The following is a 19,561-nucleotide window of genomic DNA, read 5'->3' as shown; positions in this document are numbered from 1 at the left end:
TCTGTCAGGTCATGTGTTGAGATGAATTTTCTGTTTGTACCCCATCACAACATTTCCTTAAACATCAGTCAAAATTATGCAAAATCACATGCAAGAATACAAAAGGTTGATTGTGGTATAATAGCATTTTAAAAATGTATTATAAGTCAGATCAAATAATTTTATTTAACATGTAATACATTTTTAAAATGTTGCAGATTTATGTAGCTGATTATCACATATAAAAAACATTTCATAAAAAATAAAAATAAAAACATTAAAAACATATCATATTTAAGAGCTTATGATTAAATAAAAAGAAAAATGGATTCAGTTTGATTTGGTGGTTAATTTCATTAGGCCTGTATATTGCTTAAAATAATACACTGATATATCAAAAACGTATTTAATTTAATCAGTATATGCCTCAGAACATCTTGTTGATTTAACCTTTTTTTTTTCTAACAATTTCAATTTCTTTTTTTAATGCTAAACATTTTTGTTTGATTATTTTGCTTTTATCTATTATCTGCTGCTATTGCTATTGTACTTTCTTAGTACTCCTTGCTTTTTTAAAAACATTAAAAATAAATTTAAGAGCTTATGATTAAATAAAAAGAAAAATGGATTCAGTTTGATTTGGTGGTTAATTTCATTAGGCCTTTATATTGCTTAAAATAATACACTGATATATCAAAAACGTATTTTTTGCTTGTTTAAAAAAAACTACTAATTTATTTTAATCAGTATATGCCTCAGAACATCTTGTTGATTTAACCATTTTTTTTTCTAACAATTTCAATTTCTTTTTTTAATGCTAAACATTTTTGTTTGATTATTTTGCTTTTATCTATTATCTGCTGCTATTGCTATTGTACTTTCTTAGTACTCCTTGCTTTTTTAAAAACATTAAAAAGAAATATACCGCCAAAGAGACATCTGAGACGTCCTTGTCACCAAGGCCATGAGGGGAGCAGAATGGTGGACAGACCACAGGCTAGTTAGAGCGATACTCCAGCTGCACATCGTCCCTCACCACCCAAGGGGTGCTAAGGTCATACGCTCAGCATTCAACATCGTCAGACTCCAAGATCCTTCCTACCTTCACAAGTTTCAGTCCACGTTGGATGAGAAGCTGTCTGCCAATGGACCACTAACTGGAAATCCAACTGAGAAATGGAACCAGTTCAGGGATGTAGTGACGGAGACAGCCAAGGAGGAGCTAGGCCCCAAGGAACGCACTCATCTGGACTGGTTCGATGAGAATAAAAGTGCCATTGGAGACCTGCTGGGCATGAAGAACAAAGCATTCCTGCAGTGGCAGAAAGACCCAAGGTCCGCATCCAAAAAGAGAGGTTCAAGTCCCTCCAAGCCCAGGCACAGCGAGAAATCAGAAAGATGAAAGGTGAGTGGTGGGAGAAGAAGGCGGAAGAAATACAACACTAAACCGACACAAACAACGTCAGGCAGTTCTTTGGCTCTCTCAAGACAGTCTATGGTCCCTCAAAATCTGGTTCTGCCCCCTTACTTTCTGCAGACGGCACCACACTCATCAAAGACAAACAGGGCATCAACAACAAATGGAGAGAACACTTCAGCCAACTGCTCAACCTTCCATCTGCAGTCAACCAGTCAGCCCTCGACCAGATCCCCCAAAATCCCACTCTCGAACAGCTGGATGACCCCCCCATCCCTAGCTGAGGTTCAGAGGGCCATCAAGCAAATGAGCTCTGGCAAGGCAACCGGCAAAGATGGTATCCCTGCAGAGTTGTACAAGGCACTTGGTGAGGAGGCGCTCCAGGCATTCCATGAAGTTCTGACCAGCATCTGGGAAGAGGTAGATATGCCCTCGCAGCTCCGTGACGCCATAATAGTTGCCCTGTACCAGAACAAAGACACACGAGCAGATTGCGGCAACTACAGAGGTATCTCTCTTTACTCTCCATCGCAGGCAAGATCCTCACCCGCATTATGCTCAACAGACTACTGACATCAGTCTGTGAACAGAACCTGCCTGTGTCACAGTGTGGCTTCTGCCCAGATCGCAGCACCATCAACATGATCTTCACTGTGAGGCAGGTGCAGGAGAAGTGCCTAGAACAGAACATGAACCTCTATATAGTCTTCATTGATCTGGGCAAGGCATTCGACAGGGTCAACAGAGACGCCCTGTGGGTCATACTCAGAAAACTCGGCTGCCCAGCAAAGTTCACCAAACTGATCCAGCTGTTTCACATCAACATGACAGGAGAAGTCTGGAGAGCCATCTGATCAATTGGGCATCTCCAATGGCATGAAGCAAGGCTGTGTCCTCGCTCCGGTGCTCTTCAATCTGTTCTTCACCCAAGTGCTGCTACATGCTGTGAGAGACCTGAACCTGGGCATGTACATGAGGTACCGTCTTGACGGCTCACTGTTCGACCTTCGCCGCCTGGCCGCCAAAACAAAGATACTGGAGAGGCTCTTCACAGAAGCTCTCTTTGCAGATGACTGTGCTTTCATGGCGCATCAAGAGAATCATCTACAGACCATCGTAGACAGATTCTCCATAGCAACAAAGCTGTTTGGCTTAACCATCAGCCTCAGCAAGACAGAACTTCTATACCAGCCTGCACCAGGAAGAGCAGCAGACCAGCCGTGCGTCACCATCGATGGCACCCAGCTCTCAAATGTTACCACCTTCAAGTACCTGGACAGCATGGATTACATCTCCAGCGACGGATCCCTGGACCAGGAGATCAATAGTACAAAAGACAGTACAAAAGGAAATAACAGTTCCAATTCCACATGGGAAAAGCAGTAGTTAAGAGGAAAGGTATTGAAATATGGCAGAAATGGTGGGAGGAAGACAGGAAAGGAAAGGGATATCATAAAATACAAAAGTCTGTCACTATTAAAAATTATAGGAAAAGGAACAGGCGGGAAGAAATGATAATGACAAGACTGAGAGTGGATCACTGAATGGCACCTTGTATTTAATGGGGGAAAGGAATAGTGAAAACTGTGGGGTTAAAGAAAATTCTGAAAAATGCATATCATATTGCACTGTTTATTATATGAGGTGGAAAGACGGGTGTTTCAAGATAGGGTTCACGAGGCAGGGCGGGAGTGGAATCTGATGGGGATACTGGGAACAGAAGGAGAGGGAGGGGGGATAAGAATTACCCGGAAAAGCCTTGCAGATGGATCCGCACGTCTCTCATCTCATTCGCCTCATAACAGAATACTCGGCCAAACGAGGATCCAGCAGCTTTTCTAAAGGACTCTGGCCAGGTATGGACCCAGTCAACCAGCTACTACATCTTCGGCAAGGAGGCCTTTCTATTGAGGAGTATGTTCATCATGATGTGTTATCATATTAAGTTCCACTGTATGATGAAGTTTTGTTTAAGGACTTGTTCCGTTTTGGACTGGATGAACCCACGAAATCATGGTTACCTGGAGTGGAATGTAACTGTAGTTTAAGGGACCTTATGGATTATGCTTTGTTGTCTGTTGGCTCTTTATTTACTGTGGGTGTCGCGGAGGAAGAACGCGACACCGCGTCTGTGACTGAGATGGCAGACGCACCAGTTCGCACTCACAAAATGGCGGCCACAACTATGCCCCGTCATGTCTCAGCTGCCATTCCTGAGTCAAGTCAAGTCAGAGCTGCTCTTCATGAGTCAAGTCAAGTTACATCTGGTCGTTCGGAGTCACGTCCAGAGTCTCGTCACGTCTCATCTGATCTTCCAGAGTCTCGTCACGACTCAGCTGATCTTCCAGAGTCTCGTCACGTCTCAGCTGATCTTCCAGAGTCTCGTCACGCCTCAGCTGATCTTCCAGAGTCACATCACATCTCAACTGTTCGTCCAGAGTCACGTCACATCACAGCTGATCATCCAGAGTCACATCACGTCCTGTCTGTTGCACCCAGATCTTCGAGGTCAGTCCTTCGGTATTCCAGTCTGGTATCCAGTGTGAGGGATGCACCGCTGGTGTCTGCACACGCAGCTGGTATCCCCAAACCCACTCACTCTAGCCCTCCTGTTCCTGAACTGATTCCCTTATCTGAAGTGCTTCCCTTGATGGGGATCGCTTTATGGTGTGTTTGGGCTGCATACACCACCACAGAACCTACCAAGGTGCACAGTAATGCACTCTCAGGCTGTCGTGTTGTGGTCAAAGAGACCGTTACTGAACTCTCCCTGTTTCCTGATGTTACTGCTGTAGAACCTCCAGAGGTGTCGGCAACCGCTGTAGAACCTCCAGAGGTGTCAGTGGTATCCATTAATGAACTCTCTGTCTGTCCTGTCACTGCTATGGAGGCCGTCTGTGATCTCTCTGCCTGTCCTGTCACGGCTATGAAGGCCGTTTGTGATCTCTCTACTTGTGCTGTCATAGCTATGGAGGCCGTCTGTGAACTCTCTGCCTGTCCTGTCACGGCTATGGAGGCCGTCTGTGCACTCTCTGCCTGTCCTGTCACGGCTATGGAGGCCATCTCCGAACTCCCGTCCTGTTCTGAATCAGCCATGGAGGCTGATTGTGAACTGTCTGTGCGTCTTGATGCTGCTAATGAGTCTGATTTTGAACTCTCTGTCTTGCCAGTTTCCATAAATCAGTCTGATCATGAACTGTTAGTCTGTCCAGGATCAACCCATGAATCAGTTTTTGAATTATCTGTCTGTCCCATTACCCTCAATGAGCCTGAGGTGGAATCACCTGTCTGTTCCGATCCCATCAATAATTCTGATCTAGTACTATCTGCCTGCCCAGTATCAGCCCATAAGTTGTTTGTCAGTTCAAGCCAATGCTCTTGGTTTTGAACAGTCTGTTCATCCTATCTCAGCCAATACATCCAGTTTTGAACTTTCAGCCCATTTTGTTTCAATTAACGAAACGGATTCTGAACTTTCTGTCTGTCCTGTTTTAGCCAATTAGTCTGATGTTGAACCATCTGTCTGTCCAGTTCCAAACAAGGAACCTGTTATCTGCCCCATTAGTCCAGTTATGAGCCCAGAAAATATAAATGCACTCCATGTCTGTCCCGTTAACCCTGTCACTGCCTTAGAGACCATTCAGGAACTGTCTGCTTGTTCTGTTTCCCCAAATGTGTCTGAACTGTCTGTCTTGCCAATCCTAGTTAGTGAGTCTAATTATGAACTGTCTGCCTGTTCTGTTTTCCCACATGTGTCTGTTGAACCGTCTGCCTTGCCAGTCCTAGTCTGTGAGCCCGTTTATGAACTGTCTGCCCGTTCAGTTGTCACCAGGGAAAATATTGATGAACTTGTTGTGTTCCCTGCCTCGGCCCTTGGGGCCATAAAAGCTCCTGCTCTGTCTGTCTCATGTGTCTCAGTGTTCCCTAGGTCCCAGTCCCTGCTTTGGTCTTCTGTCCCGCCGTGGTGGTCTTCTAGTAGTCTTCATTCGTGTCTGTATGATCTCTGCCTGCCCTGAAGTATAACGCCTGTCTTAGATTACCCCTCTCGTCTCGCCCTGTTCAGATACTGTTTACCCCTTGTCTGGACCATCGCCTGTGTTTCAGATTACTCTTCAGTCTTGCCCTCTCTGTCTTGCCAGTTTCTGTCAATCAGTCTGATCATGAACTGTTAGTCTGTCCAGGATCAACCCATGAATCAGTTTTTGAATTATCTGTCTGTCCCATTACCCTCAATGAGCCTGAGGTGGAATCACCTGTCTGTTCCGATCCCATCAATAATTCTGATCTAGTACTATCTGCCTGCCCAGTATCAGCCCATAAGTTGTTTGTCAGTTCAAGCCAATGCTCTTGGTTTTGAACAGTCTGTTCATCCTATCTCAGCCAATACATCCAGTTTTGAACTTTCAGCCCATTTTGTTTCAATTAACGAAACGGATTCTGAACTTTCTGTCTGTCCTGTTTTAGCCAATTAGTCTGATGTTGAACCATCTGTCTGTCCAGTTCCAAACAAGGAACCTGTTATCTGCCCCATTAGTCCAGTTATGAGCCCAGAAAATATAAATGCACTCCATGTCTGTCCCGTTAACCCTGTCACTGCCTTAGAGACCATTCAGGAACTGTCTGCTTGTTCTGTTTCCCCAAATGTGTCTGAACTGTCTGTCTTGCCAATCCTAGTTAGTGAGTCTAATTATGAACTGTCTGCCTGTTCTGTTTTCCCACATGTGTCTGTTGAACCGTCTGCCTTGCCAGTCCTAGTCTGTGAGCCCGTTTATGAACTGTCTGCCCGTTCAGTTGTCACCAGGGAAAATATTGATGAACTTGTTGTGTTCCCTGCCTCGGCCCTTGGGGCCATAAAAGCTCCTGCTCTGTCTGTCTCATGTGTCTCAGTGTTCCCTAGGTCCCAGTCCCTGCCTTGGTCTTCTGTCCCGCCGTGGTGGTCTTCTAGTAGTCTTCATTCGTGTCTGTATGATCTCTGCCTGCCCTGAAGTATAACGCCTGTCTTAGATTACCCCTCTCGTCTCGCCCTGTTCGTACCCTGTTTTCCCCTCGCCTGGACCATCGCCTGTGTTTCGGATTACTCTTCAGTCTTGCCCTCTATATACCTGTCTGCCATTGTCCGACTCTTGCCTGTGTTGACCGTGTCTTTAAATAAAGCCTTGCAGATGGATCCGCACGTCTCTAGTCTCGTTCGCCTCGTAACATCTTACTCATGCATTTGCTAAATTGCCTGTGCTGACCGTGTCTTTAAATAAAGCCTTGCAGATGGATCCGCACGTCTCTCGTCTCGTTCGCCTCGTAACATCTTACTCATGCATTTGCTAAATTTCTAATTTAAACATGAAGATGACTTATCCATCTGGCAGCCAGAAGTGGGAAAAAAGCAAGAAGAGGAGGAAAAGAGGTTAAATTAGTTGACTTACCATAATTAGTTGTCAACTAATAAAACTAGTAAAGCTGATAAAAACATACCTCAGGTCAAACAATGAACCAAGAGAGGCTGTCAGCACTGGCACTAATTTCAATTGAACGGAACATTCGAAGGTCTTTGGATATGGAGGACATAGTGACAGCATTTGCTGTAGCTAAGGCTCGTAAGCACCATTTTTAAGGTGACAATCTGTTACTGTAAATATGAAGATTGTACTGTATCTTCAATATTACAGTATTGTATCTTCTTCCATAAAGATGAAGATTAATATTTTGTTAAAGAATAAGCGCTTTGTTTATTCTAATTTATGTTCTATTATGTATTTTAACTACTTTTTGTATGTCATATATATATAGTATACATATATATATATCTCTCGGTAATGAAGATATATTAAAAAATAATCTTTTAGAAGGGCCTCATCTATTAATTTTGCCTGGGGCCCCGACTTCAACTTGGTTCCCCTCTGTCTGTGTGTGTGTGTGTGTGTGTGTAATTTTGCCTGGGGCCCCGACTTCAACTTGGTTCCCCTCTGTCTGTGTGTGTGTGTGTGTGTGTGTGTGTGTGTGTGTGTGTGTGTGTGTGTGTGTTTACAGTGTATGCTGATGTCTCTGATTCCAGAAATGTGTTAAACTTCTGTTAAAATGTCTTCCTCATAAAGACCCTCCCCTTTTGATGAGCTATAAAATGAGTGCTGAAACAGACACATTATCTCATTCCCCTCCTGATCAAACATGGATCTGCAAATCTCAGTTTTTCTTCTGTTCGTTCTTTCACTGCAGGTACAAAGACAAATAGTGTTTGTAATGTTATTGAAAACAAACACAGATCATTTAGGTTTTTTTTCTTACTGTCTCTCTCTCTCACTCTCTAATTTTAAAGGACACTCGTTCAGATGTTATCAGTGCAATAGCACTACCTCTGACACTTTTGAACAGATGACAAGCAATTAATTTTCCAGCTGTTTTGCTACAACAACACATTTTGGTAAGCCCTGTATGATAGATTGAAATATGCTATTATAACTGACTGATGGATTAATTTATTGGCACTGCAACAGTGTTAATGTATATGATGTTGAACTCATCATAGAACTTCTACTTCTTTTCTGGACAAAATTAATACTTTTATAAATAGAATGTTCTATAGATTACCAAAATTCAATTTGTTTTCCCTCAAATTATTATTTTATAATTTGTCATGTAAACATTGTTTTGAAATTAGAAAAAAAAATCACTTGTGGTGATTCTATATTACATGTTCTAATTTAGTCTTTTCTTTCTGCTTTGCAGCTGCAAGTCGATACATGATGGAAAGTTTCTACTTAATCAGATCTCTAAATAGACTTTTTATCAAAATTATGTGTAGTTGAACTGGTCTTTCCTGTATCATTTGTTGGACAAAATTAATACTTTTATAAATAGAATGTTCTATAGATTACCAAAATTCAATTTGTTTTCCCTCAAATTATTATTTTATAATTTGTCATGTAAACATTGTTTTGAAATTAGAAAAAAAATCACTTGTGGTGATTCTATATTACATGTTCTAATTTAGTCTTTTCTTTCTGCTTTGCAGCTGCAAGTCGATACATGATGGAAAGTTTCTACTTAATCAGATCTCTAAATAGACTTTTTATCAAAATTATGTGTAGTTGAACTGGTCTTTCCTGTATCATTTGAGCTTTCTAAGTGAGAATAGAACTTTAATCAACTTGAAAGCCTCTTTTTACTGCTGTGACTTGTGTGACGCTCAAGATGCTACAGGTACTGCACTTCACAGTCAACATTTATTAAGAAGAAATGTAGATTGGGGCTTGATTTTCTATTGGTGATTGTGACATCAACCGAAAAAAATCGCTCTGCCTGTTTGATTTTACAGGCAGAGCGAGTTATTTGCAATTTTATGAAAGTTAATGAAGTACAATAAGCACTTGTGCAATGTGCACAGTAAGACCAGGACCATGTAAAGAAAGCAAATGTATTTTTCCCTCCTGTAGATCTCAGCAATAACGCTTCCAGTGGAAAGTCATGTTACTATTGTGATGGACAGAACTGCTCAAACACAGTGAGCTGTTCAGGGAGTGAAGACCGCTGCTTTAATGCAACAGGTGAGAATCTGGAAAAGGAAGAGGATTATCACTTCTGTATTTGAGCATTTGATACAGTTAACATACCAATTTCCAGCTTAGACAGTATTTTTTATGTCACTTTCACTCATGAATCCACTTTTTTCTTTCTTTTAATCAGGGACTTATGGAGATAACATGAGGCTGTGTCTCTGAATCTATTTGTGATGACACAACATTCATTCCTGTCATTTTGAATTTAACATGTTGCCAGGGGAACCTGTGTAAGCTCCACCCAGAGCTCCATCCAGAGTACTAACTGTGCTAATAGTGTCACTCAGAGCTTCCTGTTCCTCTGCTGTTCTCTGCTCTTCTTCATCCTGCTGCACTGAATCCAGCAGCTCGACACATTCTACAATGAGACACGCTGTACAGAATATATGGCTTAAAGGGATAGTTCACCCAAAAATGAAAAATACCCCATGATTTACTCACCCTCGAGCCATCCTGGCTCTTCCAAGCTTTATAATGGCAGTGAATGGCTGTTGAGATTTTGAAGTCCAATAAAGGGCATTCATCCATCATAAAAAGTATTCCACAAGGCTCCGGGGGGTGAATAAAAGTCTTCTGAAGCGAATCGATGCATTTGTGTAAGAAAAATATCCATATTTAAAACTTAATAAATCATAATCTCTAGCTTCCACTAACTGTCCTACATGCGTTCACGAGAGAGTGGTGTTCCAGCGGATGACGTAAGACGTAGGCATATCTTAAGCTCTGGTGAGAATATGCAAGTCTTGCGAGAACCAAGTTTTGTTTACAGGAGCAATGGAATCAAAGTATCATTTGTTTAGCAAAGGAAAACCAGTCTCCTCTTGACTTATATTGAAATCCTCCGACATTTTTCAAATCCTCGTTTTGTATTTCTAATTTGTGACTGGAGTTTTGTTTTGCTCTCTCCTCTGCGCTTTCGCGTTTGTCACTTCTCACCGGAGCTTACACTACGCTTACGTCCTACGTCATCCGCCGGAACGCCACTCTCTCGTGAATGCGTGTACGACAGTTAGCAGAAGCTAGAGATTACTGTTTATTATACAGTTTATTAACCCCCTGGAGCCACGTGGAGTATTGGACTATTGAATCTCAATAGCTATTCAGTGCCATTATAAAACGTGGAAGTTCCAGGACATTTTTTTTATATAATTCTGAATATAACTCTGAAAGAAGAAAGTCATATACACCTATGGCTTGAGGGTGAGTAAATTATGGGGTAATTTCCATTTGTGAACTACGCCTTTAAGTTTTCTCTCTACTATATTTGACATGTTGTGATGAATTTTTAAAAGAAATTACATAATCTGATTAATTATAAGAAATACATACAGTATCACCTTTAGACTTATTCTGGGTTTATTCTCAATAAAGAATAATAATAAATGTATAAGACATGAAATTAGTTCATTCTACTCCTGTTAATCAGAGGGCATTATCGTCTATTATACAGTAGTCAGAGGATTCGAATAATTTGAAAAGACCTGAACTACTTTCACACTACTAAAATATGTAATTAAGTTACTAGCTGAGTGATATGTTTTTGATTGGCAATCTCTAGAGAGCAGGGTCAATGATAGCTAATACAATGCTGATATACAGCATAATTTAACTAGATAGATAAAGTGTGATGACAAACTTTGATACTGGCTAATCTGAAAGTTTAAAATAAGTTTAAAACAGTTTAAAAATAACAAACACACCATAAAATTAAAATAACACCATTAAAATAACAAACACACCATATTAGACTACTTCAGACAACATCAGACTGCTATGAAAACACAAAGAGTGCTGGTTGCTGGGAGTTACCAGTATTTTTAATATGCATTTACATGCATGTTGGTAGCATGTTTTAGTAAATTGTAAATGTTGCACATCGTAGTTGTTTTAAATAAAACTTAAACTGCAGCATTTACCAGCAGGTGGCAGCAGATGAGCTCTTGTACCAAACAACACCTTTGCATTTGTTGAAGCTACAAGCTGAACAACTGAAACAAACTGGCTTTAAGCAAAAATCTTTTTCTTCTAAACTCCCCTGATGACTGACTCTGCTTATTGATTGGCCTCACTGATACTAGTCAGCAGATCAATAAATGGATTAAGTAAAGACTGTTGCAGAAAATGTAACTGGTTTTATCAGAGGGTGCAAAGATCAAATGATGACCATTATGTATGTTTGAGCTCAAATCTAATCCTGTGCATTTGACGTGATAATAATATGAACATCTTTTACTAAAGCAATCACAATGGTTCCTAAAAACTTGTTTGTGTCTCTTGTACAATCAAAATCACAACACAGAAAGCAAGCTACTGTGTGATCAATGAGAGTATATCAGATATTTTTGTGCAGCTTATTTAAATCTAGAGTGAGTTCCACATTTAATCAATAACTGAACTTTGACTGTCCCATTCTGTGGAAAAGACCCACCATATCAGCAGCACTGACCGTGACTGAGTGACAGAGCTGTGCAGTTCATAAATAAATATTGTGTTCAAATTTGTTCTTTTTCTATTAGGTGTAAGGTGTGCAATATTGCATGTAACACTACAGAAGCCCTGAACTGCAAGGTAAAAAATAATTCTGCAAATAAATAAATAAATAATAGAATTAAAACAAACCAAAAATAAAAATGTAAAGAAAATACAAAAATATAAACAAAAAAGTAAGAATATAAAGAATGCAAAACAAAAAAATCTATCAAAAAAAATGAAAAAATTTTAAATTTTAAATTTAAATTTTTTTTAAAAAAAAATGTTTTAAAGAAAAATTTGAATCCCCCTGTGGTTCAAGACTTTCATATAAAAATATGCAGAAAATAATTATTAATTTATATATAATGAAGATAATACTCATTTTAAAAAAGTAAAAAAGACATGGGGGAGAATTGTAAAAGAAGAAGAAGAAAGCTTGAAAAAGCCCCTTCCAAAAAACTTAAAACAATGTGGCACAAAATAGAAGACATAAAACTGTAAAAAAAATTAAATTAAATTAAAAAAGGATGGAATGAACATGCACCATGAAAATAGAAAAATAGAAATAGATCGAGCGTGAGATTGGTTGAGAGAGAGAGAGAGAGAGAGAGAGAGAGAGAGAGAGAGAGAGAGCCCATTGGCAGCGTGCTCACCTGATTGCGGGGCTTCTTTTCATCTTCTGCCGCATCAAAGCAGAGTCACTTCGCTCGCGGCGCTGAAAATGAAGTGATCACTCGCACCGCGCCACCTTCGCCGTTCCATCTACATTGACGCTTTTCACCCACAACACGACCATGAAGAACAGCAAACCGATTGCTCTGGACCGGCGCGATTTTCATTCCCTGCTGGATGTGATCGGCGGCTTCGGTGCCGTAGTCGCCGTGGGGATCATTGGCATGCTGTCGGTGTGCGCCGCATTCTTCATTTACCGATCCTTTAGAGGTCAGCGCGGGAAGGGTGACGAGAATAACGGGAACGAAACGACGGTAGCATCGGGAGAAGAGAGCACGTCTCGGAGGAGGAAAAGAGAGAGGGATGATCGCCCTACCGAGTCAACAGGTAAAACCGGACAATTGTTGGAGCATAGGCTAAATTATTGTGCGAGACTTTTTTGCAGTACCACATATAAAATGTCACTATTACTTGTCAGATGTTACTGTCTAGAGTCTAGACATCTGACAAGTAATAGTGACATTAGACTAGAGAAAGCACACGTGACTCCCATAGACGGCAGGTGGACCGCACTGTTTTGGCCAGTCAGAAAACTCAGCCAATCAGAAACGATTTCTGCATGTCAATCACTTTGTGCATTTGCTGACAGAAATTTAGAAGGCGGGTTTTGGAGATTGATTGTTTTTGATTTTGGTTATCGTCATGTTTGTAATAATGTTAGACTTAAATCTAGGTCACACTCAGCATCCGAAAAGTCAGTGCCCTGTCTAAAACCAGTGTTTGAATTGATAATCATTAAGGGACCCCCCCCATAACACCCAAAAAATATATACTTGAGGGGGTCCCCTGGTTTTTCAATAAAACTTTAATACTTAAAATTAAGTTTCGATTGCTGTATTAAATTTAGACCTGCTTATGTTACATCATATTCTATTTTTACAGCGTTACTCGTTGTAACCAATCACACACGATTCTGTTGAGCTTAGGAATGCAGTAGCCAATCAGAGGCGTTCAAACTAGACATCGCTGAAACTCCAGAGTTGTTGTTTTTTTCATAAACAACAAAGTGCAGATGTGAAGTTTCGATTGCTGTATTAAATTTAGACCTGCTTATGTTACATCATATTCTATTTTTACAGCGTTACTCGTTGTAACCAATCACACACGATTCTGTTGAGCTTAGGAATGCAGTAGCCAATCAGAGGCGTTCAAACTAGTCATCGCTGAAACTCCAGAGTTGTTGTTTTTTTCATAAACAACAAAGTGCAGATGTACGTACGATGTAAGTTAGAGATTCATTTATCATACAGTGTATGGACAGCTTCATTGATTCTAAGAGGAGTTATGAGTGCTTAAACACTAGCTAGACTGAATGCTCATTTAGAGTGTGTTCTTTCACATGATTCAATATAATAAAATGCATTTAGAATGCTCCCAAAATTCAAGATATGGGGGCAGAAAATGTATATATTTATATCATTTCATATAGTTGATCGATATAACAGAGTGCCATTTTTTTTAAAATCACAAATGTGATATTGATTTTTATACAACAGTTCAATAAACAAGAAGTTAATATTAAGAGACTTACGTTTTAGACACCATATTGCCTAGTTTTTGCTCTATTTCGCCAACAAAAATGGTTCAAAGCAGCACTGTTTTGCGTCTCGCTCCTGAATGAATCAACCGTTTAAACGATTCGGTTTAATCGCAATTATCGACTCACTTATTAACAGTGACTTGCTGCCACCTACTGGCGGTTTTAATTTCACATTTTAAAGTACCTTTTTATATATGTATTTTTTTTATCATTTTAAATATCAGTATTCAAGGTTTTAAGATTACAATATCAAAACATTATTTATGCATTTGTAACTGCAGGTTAAAGCATTCATGCCTTGCATTAAACAGTGTGTATATGCATCTAAATGCCACTTTAGATGCAGCTTCTGTGTTTTCTCTGCATTGCATGAATTTTGTTGATAATGATTTTATTTGTTTGGTAAGAGGCCCAAATGTCTTATTATTGTAATTGACTTTATTGATTAAATGTAAGAATTTGACACACTTCTAGAAAAAATTGGCTTTACAAAGGTAAAAATGGCCATAAAGGGTTAAAAATGGAAAAGATTAATTTCTGTCACTGCTGTGAACTGACCACCACACAGAGTCAGCAACACACTCAGCAAAATATCATCTGATTATCGATCATTATCGATAAAGTCTCAGAAAATATAGAGATATCATTTTTTGTCAACATCGGCACACCCCTAGGCTAGATATTTAATTCTTCATTGTTTAGTGATTGTTTGGTACACCTAATTCACTGATCATCGTAAAATAATATTTTATCTTAGAATTAGGTTTTCTCAATGATAACAAGCACAACACAAAAAAATATGCATCATGTATATAAAGTTTTGTTTTATTTTATTTTATTTATTTTTTTTTTGTGTAGGGGTTGGGGGTGGGGGCAGGTTATTCGAACACTGTCTAAAACGTTACAATAAAGCCACACTTAGGCACAAATAATAATAATAATAATAAAACATTAAAAATTTGCAAATATACACTACCATTCAAAAGTTTGGGGTCTGCATGTTTTTGTTTGTTTGTTTGTTTTTTAAAGAAATTAATACTTTTATTTATTAATGATGCATAAAATTGTTACAGTGGCATTAAAGTCATTTATAATGTTACAAAATATTTCTATTTCAAACGGATGCTGATTATTAATGATACTAAGAAGAAATGTTTCTTGAGCAGCAAGTCAGCATATCAGAATGATTTCTGAAGGATCATGTGACACTGAAGACTGGAGTAATGATGCTGAAAATTCAGCTTTGCATCACAGGAATAAACATTTTTAAATATATTACAATAGAAAACCATTATTTTAAGCTGTAACACTTTTACAATATTACTGTTTTTAAATTTTTTACTACTCTGTCTTTGATCAAATAAATGCAGCCTTGGTTTAAAAAAGCTGAAAAATTTTTTTTAAACATTTGATAGATCCCAAACTTTTACTACTACACTTTCCTGCAACACTGAAAACCTGCAGCTTGTTATTGTTATTAGTCTTTTCTTTCTTGCATCTCTTTAACCATCTAACTGTTTAACAGGTCTTTACACTGCAAAGGCAGCAAAGAAGCCTCATCTTGTCTGAATGGTTGCTGGCTATTATATTCCACAATCATGTGCATGCAGTTTGAGGGTTGGTCGAGAGATTGACAGTGACTCTCGTGTTCAGCTGCCAAGAATACAAGATGAACCGAGTGTTGATACAGTGCAAAGTTGAAGGCAGCTCTGATGCAGCATTTCATTTCATAGAGCAAAGGCTGAAACGTAGACACTATTATTTTGCTGCCCTGTAAGCACTGGTATTTCTTTCTAGAAATGCAAATCTAGTTAGTCAGTCTGTCCTGAAGTTTATTTTTTCTCATGCTTTTTGCTGATTGACTACTGATTATTTTTGGTTGATTTATTACATGCCTAGGTCCCTCAGTAAGTAACCTACTTCAACTGCAGGTCATTAACATTGACTATTTTTGGATTTAAAAACAGTGACTTGCATTTTTCCCATGAACCGTTTTTCTCCTTACAAATATTGTTTAACAACCATAAAACCAATTAATGCACCAATAACATTTCGAGTCAAAATAAGGATGAAAAAGAGGTAAAGCGATAAAAAAGACGTATATAAATGTAAATGTTTGATCACTTGAAGCACAAGTGACGTAATGCATTTTTGTTCTCCTTTAGGAGTATGTCAGGATGGAAAGCAGAAGAAGTGCAGTGAATCCACTAACCTCTCATCCACTGACAGCATGCTCCCTCCTACGGAGGTACCAGAGAAAGACCTGAATGAAAGCACTCTCAAGGACTTGGAGGAGTTTACAGATGAGCTTCTAATGGACTGGGAACCTGAAATGGGAGAAAAAACAGATTCTGATCTGGATCAGTGTTTAGAAATGGATCCTGATGAAAACACGGAATGTGAGGAACATATTCAGCATGAGGATGATGATGGTGGTGGATGTGAGGTTTTGGCTGATGTGAGTGTAGGTTCGACGCAGTGGGACGTCCAACACAATTCTGTCAAGAAGGAAATTGAAGAATATCTTGACAAGTCTGTGAGTGTAGAAACAGATGAACCGTCTGAAACTGAAAGCGCACGGGAGATCATTTATCAGAGACATCAAGATCATGTCATTACTCAAAGCAATTCTTCTTCAGACCAAGCCCTATCCAATCCCAGTAAGATCCAATTAGAGGAAAACATCCAGACATCAACTGTGGAGGAAGTGGAGGACACGAGCAAGAAGTTTGAAGACCATCATGATTGGCGTTTTCCACGAACAAATAACTTTGATTGCTGTTGCTGTGATAAGAAGACGGATACGTTGGGGGTGGGGGCAGGTTATTCGAACACTGTCTAAAACGTTACAATAAAGCCACACTTAGGCACAAATAATAATAATAATAATAAAACATTAAAAATTTGCAAATATACACTACCATTCAAAAGTTTGGGGTCTGCATGTTTTTGTTTGTTTGTTTGTTTTTTAAAGAAATTAATACTTTTATTTATTAATGATGCATAAAATTGTTACAGTGGCATTAAAGTCATTTATAATGTTACAAAATATTTCTATTTCAAACGGATGCTGATTATTAATGATACTAAGAAGAAATGTTTCTTGAGCAGCAAGTCAGCATATCAGAATGATTTCTGAAGGATCATGTGACACTGAAGACTGGAGTAATGATGCTGAAAATTCAGCTTTGCATCACAGGAATAAACATTTTTAAATATATTACAATAGAAAACCATTATTTTAAGCTGTAACACTTTTACAATATTACTGTTTTTAAATTTTTTACTACTCTGTCTTTGATCAAATAAATGCAGCCTTGGTTTCATGTCATTACTCAAAGCAATTCTTCTTCAGACCAAGCCCTATCCAATCCCAGTAAGATCCAATTAGAGGAAAACATCCAGACATCAACTGTGGAGGAAGTGGAGGACACGAGCAAGAAGTTTGAAGACCATCATGATTGGCGTTTTCCACGAACAAATAACTTTGATTGCTGTTGCTGTGATAAGAAGACGGATACGGTTGAGAAAATGAAAGGCCAGCCATGGTTTGACAGCGGAAGCTATGCCACAGACGCCATAAACCTGAGCCCGGCTGTGGAAACAGTGGTCAACCACAGCAGCAATAAGAAGACGGATACGGTTGAGAAAATGAAAGGCCAGCCATGGTTTGACAGCGGAAGCTACGCCACAGACGCCATAAACCTGAGCCCGGCTGTGGAAACAGTGGTCAACCACAGCAGCAGGTTTGACTTCCAGAACTACTTGGGTTTCCAAGCAGATAATACGTTCATTGGTGTGTCTTCAACACAGGTGAGCCTCTCACAAGAGAAGAAAACTGATGAAGAGGGTGCGACAATGCAGAAGAAACATGAAAAGAATGAGATCAGCATCATGGAAGCCATTATGGACAATAACGAGTGGCTAAACGTAGGAGCACCAGAGTTCAGAGATCTTCCTTGGCTTACACCAACTGCAACCGAAGAAAAACAGACGCAACGTGAAAAAGAAGGGCAAGTCAAGACCGGTTTAGCCAAAGATGATGAAGAACCGGCTAATAAAAGCGTAGCGACTGTTCCGCCTTTATCGCAAGCGGTTGACGTAACCTTCAGGATTCACTACATCACATACTCTCCAAGCCAGATAGTGGCTGTTACCGGGAGCCTGCAGGAATTGGGGGCCTGGGAGAGATTTGTTCCACTGCAAAAAGCCAAGGACGGGTTCTGGGCCAACACTATCAGCCTGCCTGTGGAGAGCCAGGTGGAGTGGAAGTTCGTCCTGGTGGAAGACGGAAGGATCTCTCGCTGGGAGGAGTGTGGAAACCGCTATCTCTTTTTAACAAGCCAAGATGAAGACATCCATCTTGATAAGTGCTGGGGATGTTGTTGAACTCAGAGGTGACTATCTTCTAGGGCTGCACGATTAATCAATATAAAATTGAAAATCACGATTACGGCTGTGGTTTAAATAAATAAAAAATATATATAAAAGTTTGTTTGAAAATAAATAAAGACAGCCATAAATATTAGTATTGTAACTTTACAGTTGTAAAATAAAATAAAATCATTATTATAATATTATTTTTCTTAAAGATTACATTTTTTTTTTAGTAAATTTTTAGTAATATTTCTTTTTTTTTTTTCTTTTTTTTTTTGTAAATTTTAGATTTTTATTTAATAACAACAACAATTATTAAAGCAATAAGCCCCAAGAAGCCATGGTTTACAGTGAATTTATAACAGCTAAGGGGCGTTGTAAAACCCCCTTAGCTGTTATAAATTCACTGTAAACCACGGCTTCACAGGGCTTATTGCTTTTATAAAATGGTTATTCCATATACGTAGTAAGGTTTCACAAAATGAAACGGCGCAAATAAAGTGTAATAATATTAATAAAAACAGTATTCTTCCACCAAACAATGTAGTTCCTCAGAATCAGTTGTGGTTGCCAAGCAACAGACAAACGTAAACAAAGGTGTGTGTTCGTAGAGTAATTTACAACAGCTTCGAACGTGGCTCAGCCAATCAGAATCAAGGACCGGAACTATCCGTTTAATAATATTACTTTTTAGCATTATTATTTTATAGCTATAGTGATATATAATCAATATTGTGCAGCACTAACAAGCACATCAAACCTCGATTCTTTTTTTCCACATTTTTAATTGTAATCCCCAAATCGTGCAGCCCTCTTCTTCCAACTCTATACAGCAATAACAATCCATAGTGCATTATTGAAATCCAATATGTATGATTATATTGTAATATTATTAATTGTTACGGAATTATACCATTAAAGCATGAGGCTGTGGAACTGTTACTATAGCAATAAGATTATAATATTACAAATATGCACTTTTTTATGTCAATAAATGATATGTGTTGATTATATCCAATTGCACTGAAAGTGTCTGCCCATAAAACTGTAATCCTGTAACAGCAACGTACCAAAATTGAGAAAATCCACAAAAAAGTCTTGTCTTTCATGTATAAGGGAAAGTCCTAATGCTTCCAGAGATTGAAACATGTTTTTTTTTTTAAAGCTTATCAGAATGGTTTGTGTGTGAACAATTATTTTTATCGAACATGTTGCAAGAATCACACTGATCTTTTCATGATCTCACTTATCTGGAAACATACTCTATGCAAGTGTCCCACATATTTTGCATGCCTGATTACAGTAGCAAGCTCAGTTCTCAGGTGGAGACCGTTTCCATCAAATGTGATCAAATGCGACACTGAAAATACAGCAGCATTTTAAAATGAATGCATTTCAGTTTGAATTACTAGAAACTTTAGCATTCATGTACTTGCATAGAGTATCTTTCAGGCCTGTGATATGATTGTCCGGTAGTGAATGCTGTGTGAACAG

General features: G+C 39.0%; 1 protein-coding gene across 1 annotated transcript; it reads left to right on the top strand.

Annotated features, from left to right (window-relative positions):
- Window positions 1-12,036: 12,036 nt before the first annotated feature.
- LOC107584600 (uncharacterized) lies at window positions 12,037-18,203 on the top strand. The gene is made up of 4 exons (XM_016271314.1): window positions 12,037-12,477; window positions 15,856-16,388; window positions 17,120-17,269; window positions 17,396-18,203. The coding sequence occupies exons 1-4, from the start codon at window positions 12,213-12,215 to the stop codon at window positions 18,077-18,079; spliced, it is 1,632 nt and encodes a 543-aa protein (XP_016126800.1). The 5' UTR covers window positions 12,037-12,212; the 3' UTR covers window positions 18,080-18,203.
- Window positions 18,204-19,561: the final 1,358 nt, after the last annotated feature.

The sequence above is a fragment of the Sinocyclocheilus grahami genome, unplaced genomic scaffold (assembly GCF_001515645.1).
Source record: "Sinocyclocheilus grahami isolate Dianchi unplaced genomic scaffold, SAMN03320097.WGS_v1.1 scaffold61.1, whole genome shotgun sequence".
NCBI lineage: Eukaryota > Metazoa > Chordata > Actinopteri > Cypriniformes > Cyprinidae > Sinocyclocheilus > Sinocyclocheilus grahami.
The sequence above is the reverse complement of the archived record's forward strand: the minus strand, read 5'-3'. Positions and strand labels throughout refer to the sequence as shown.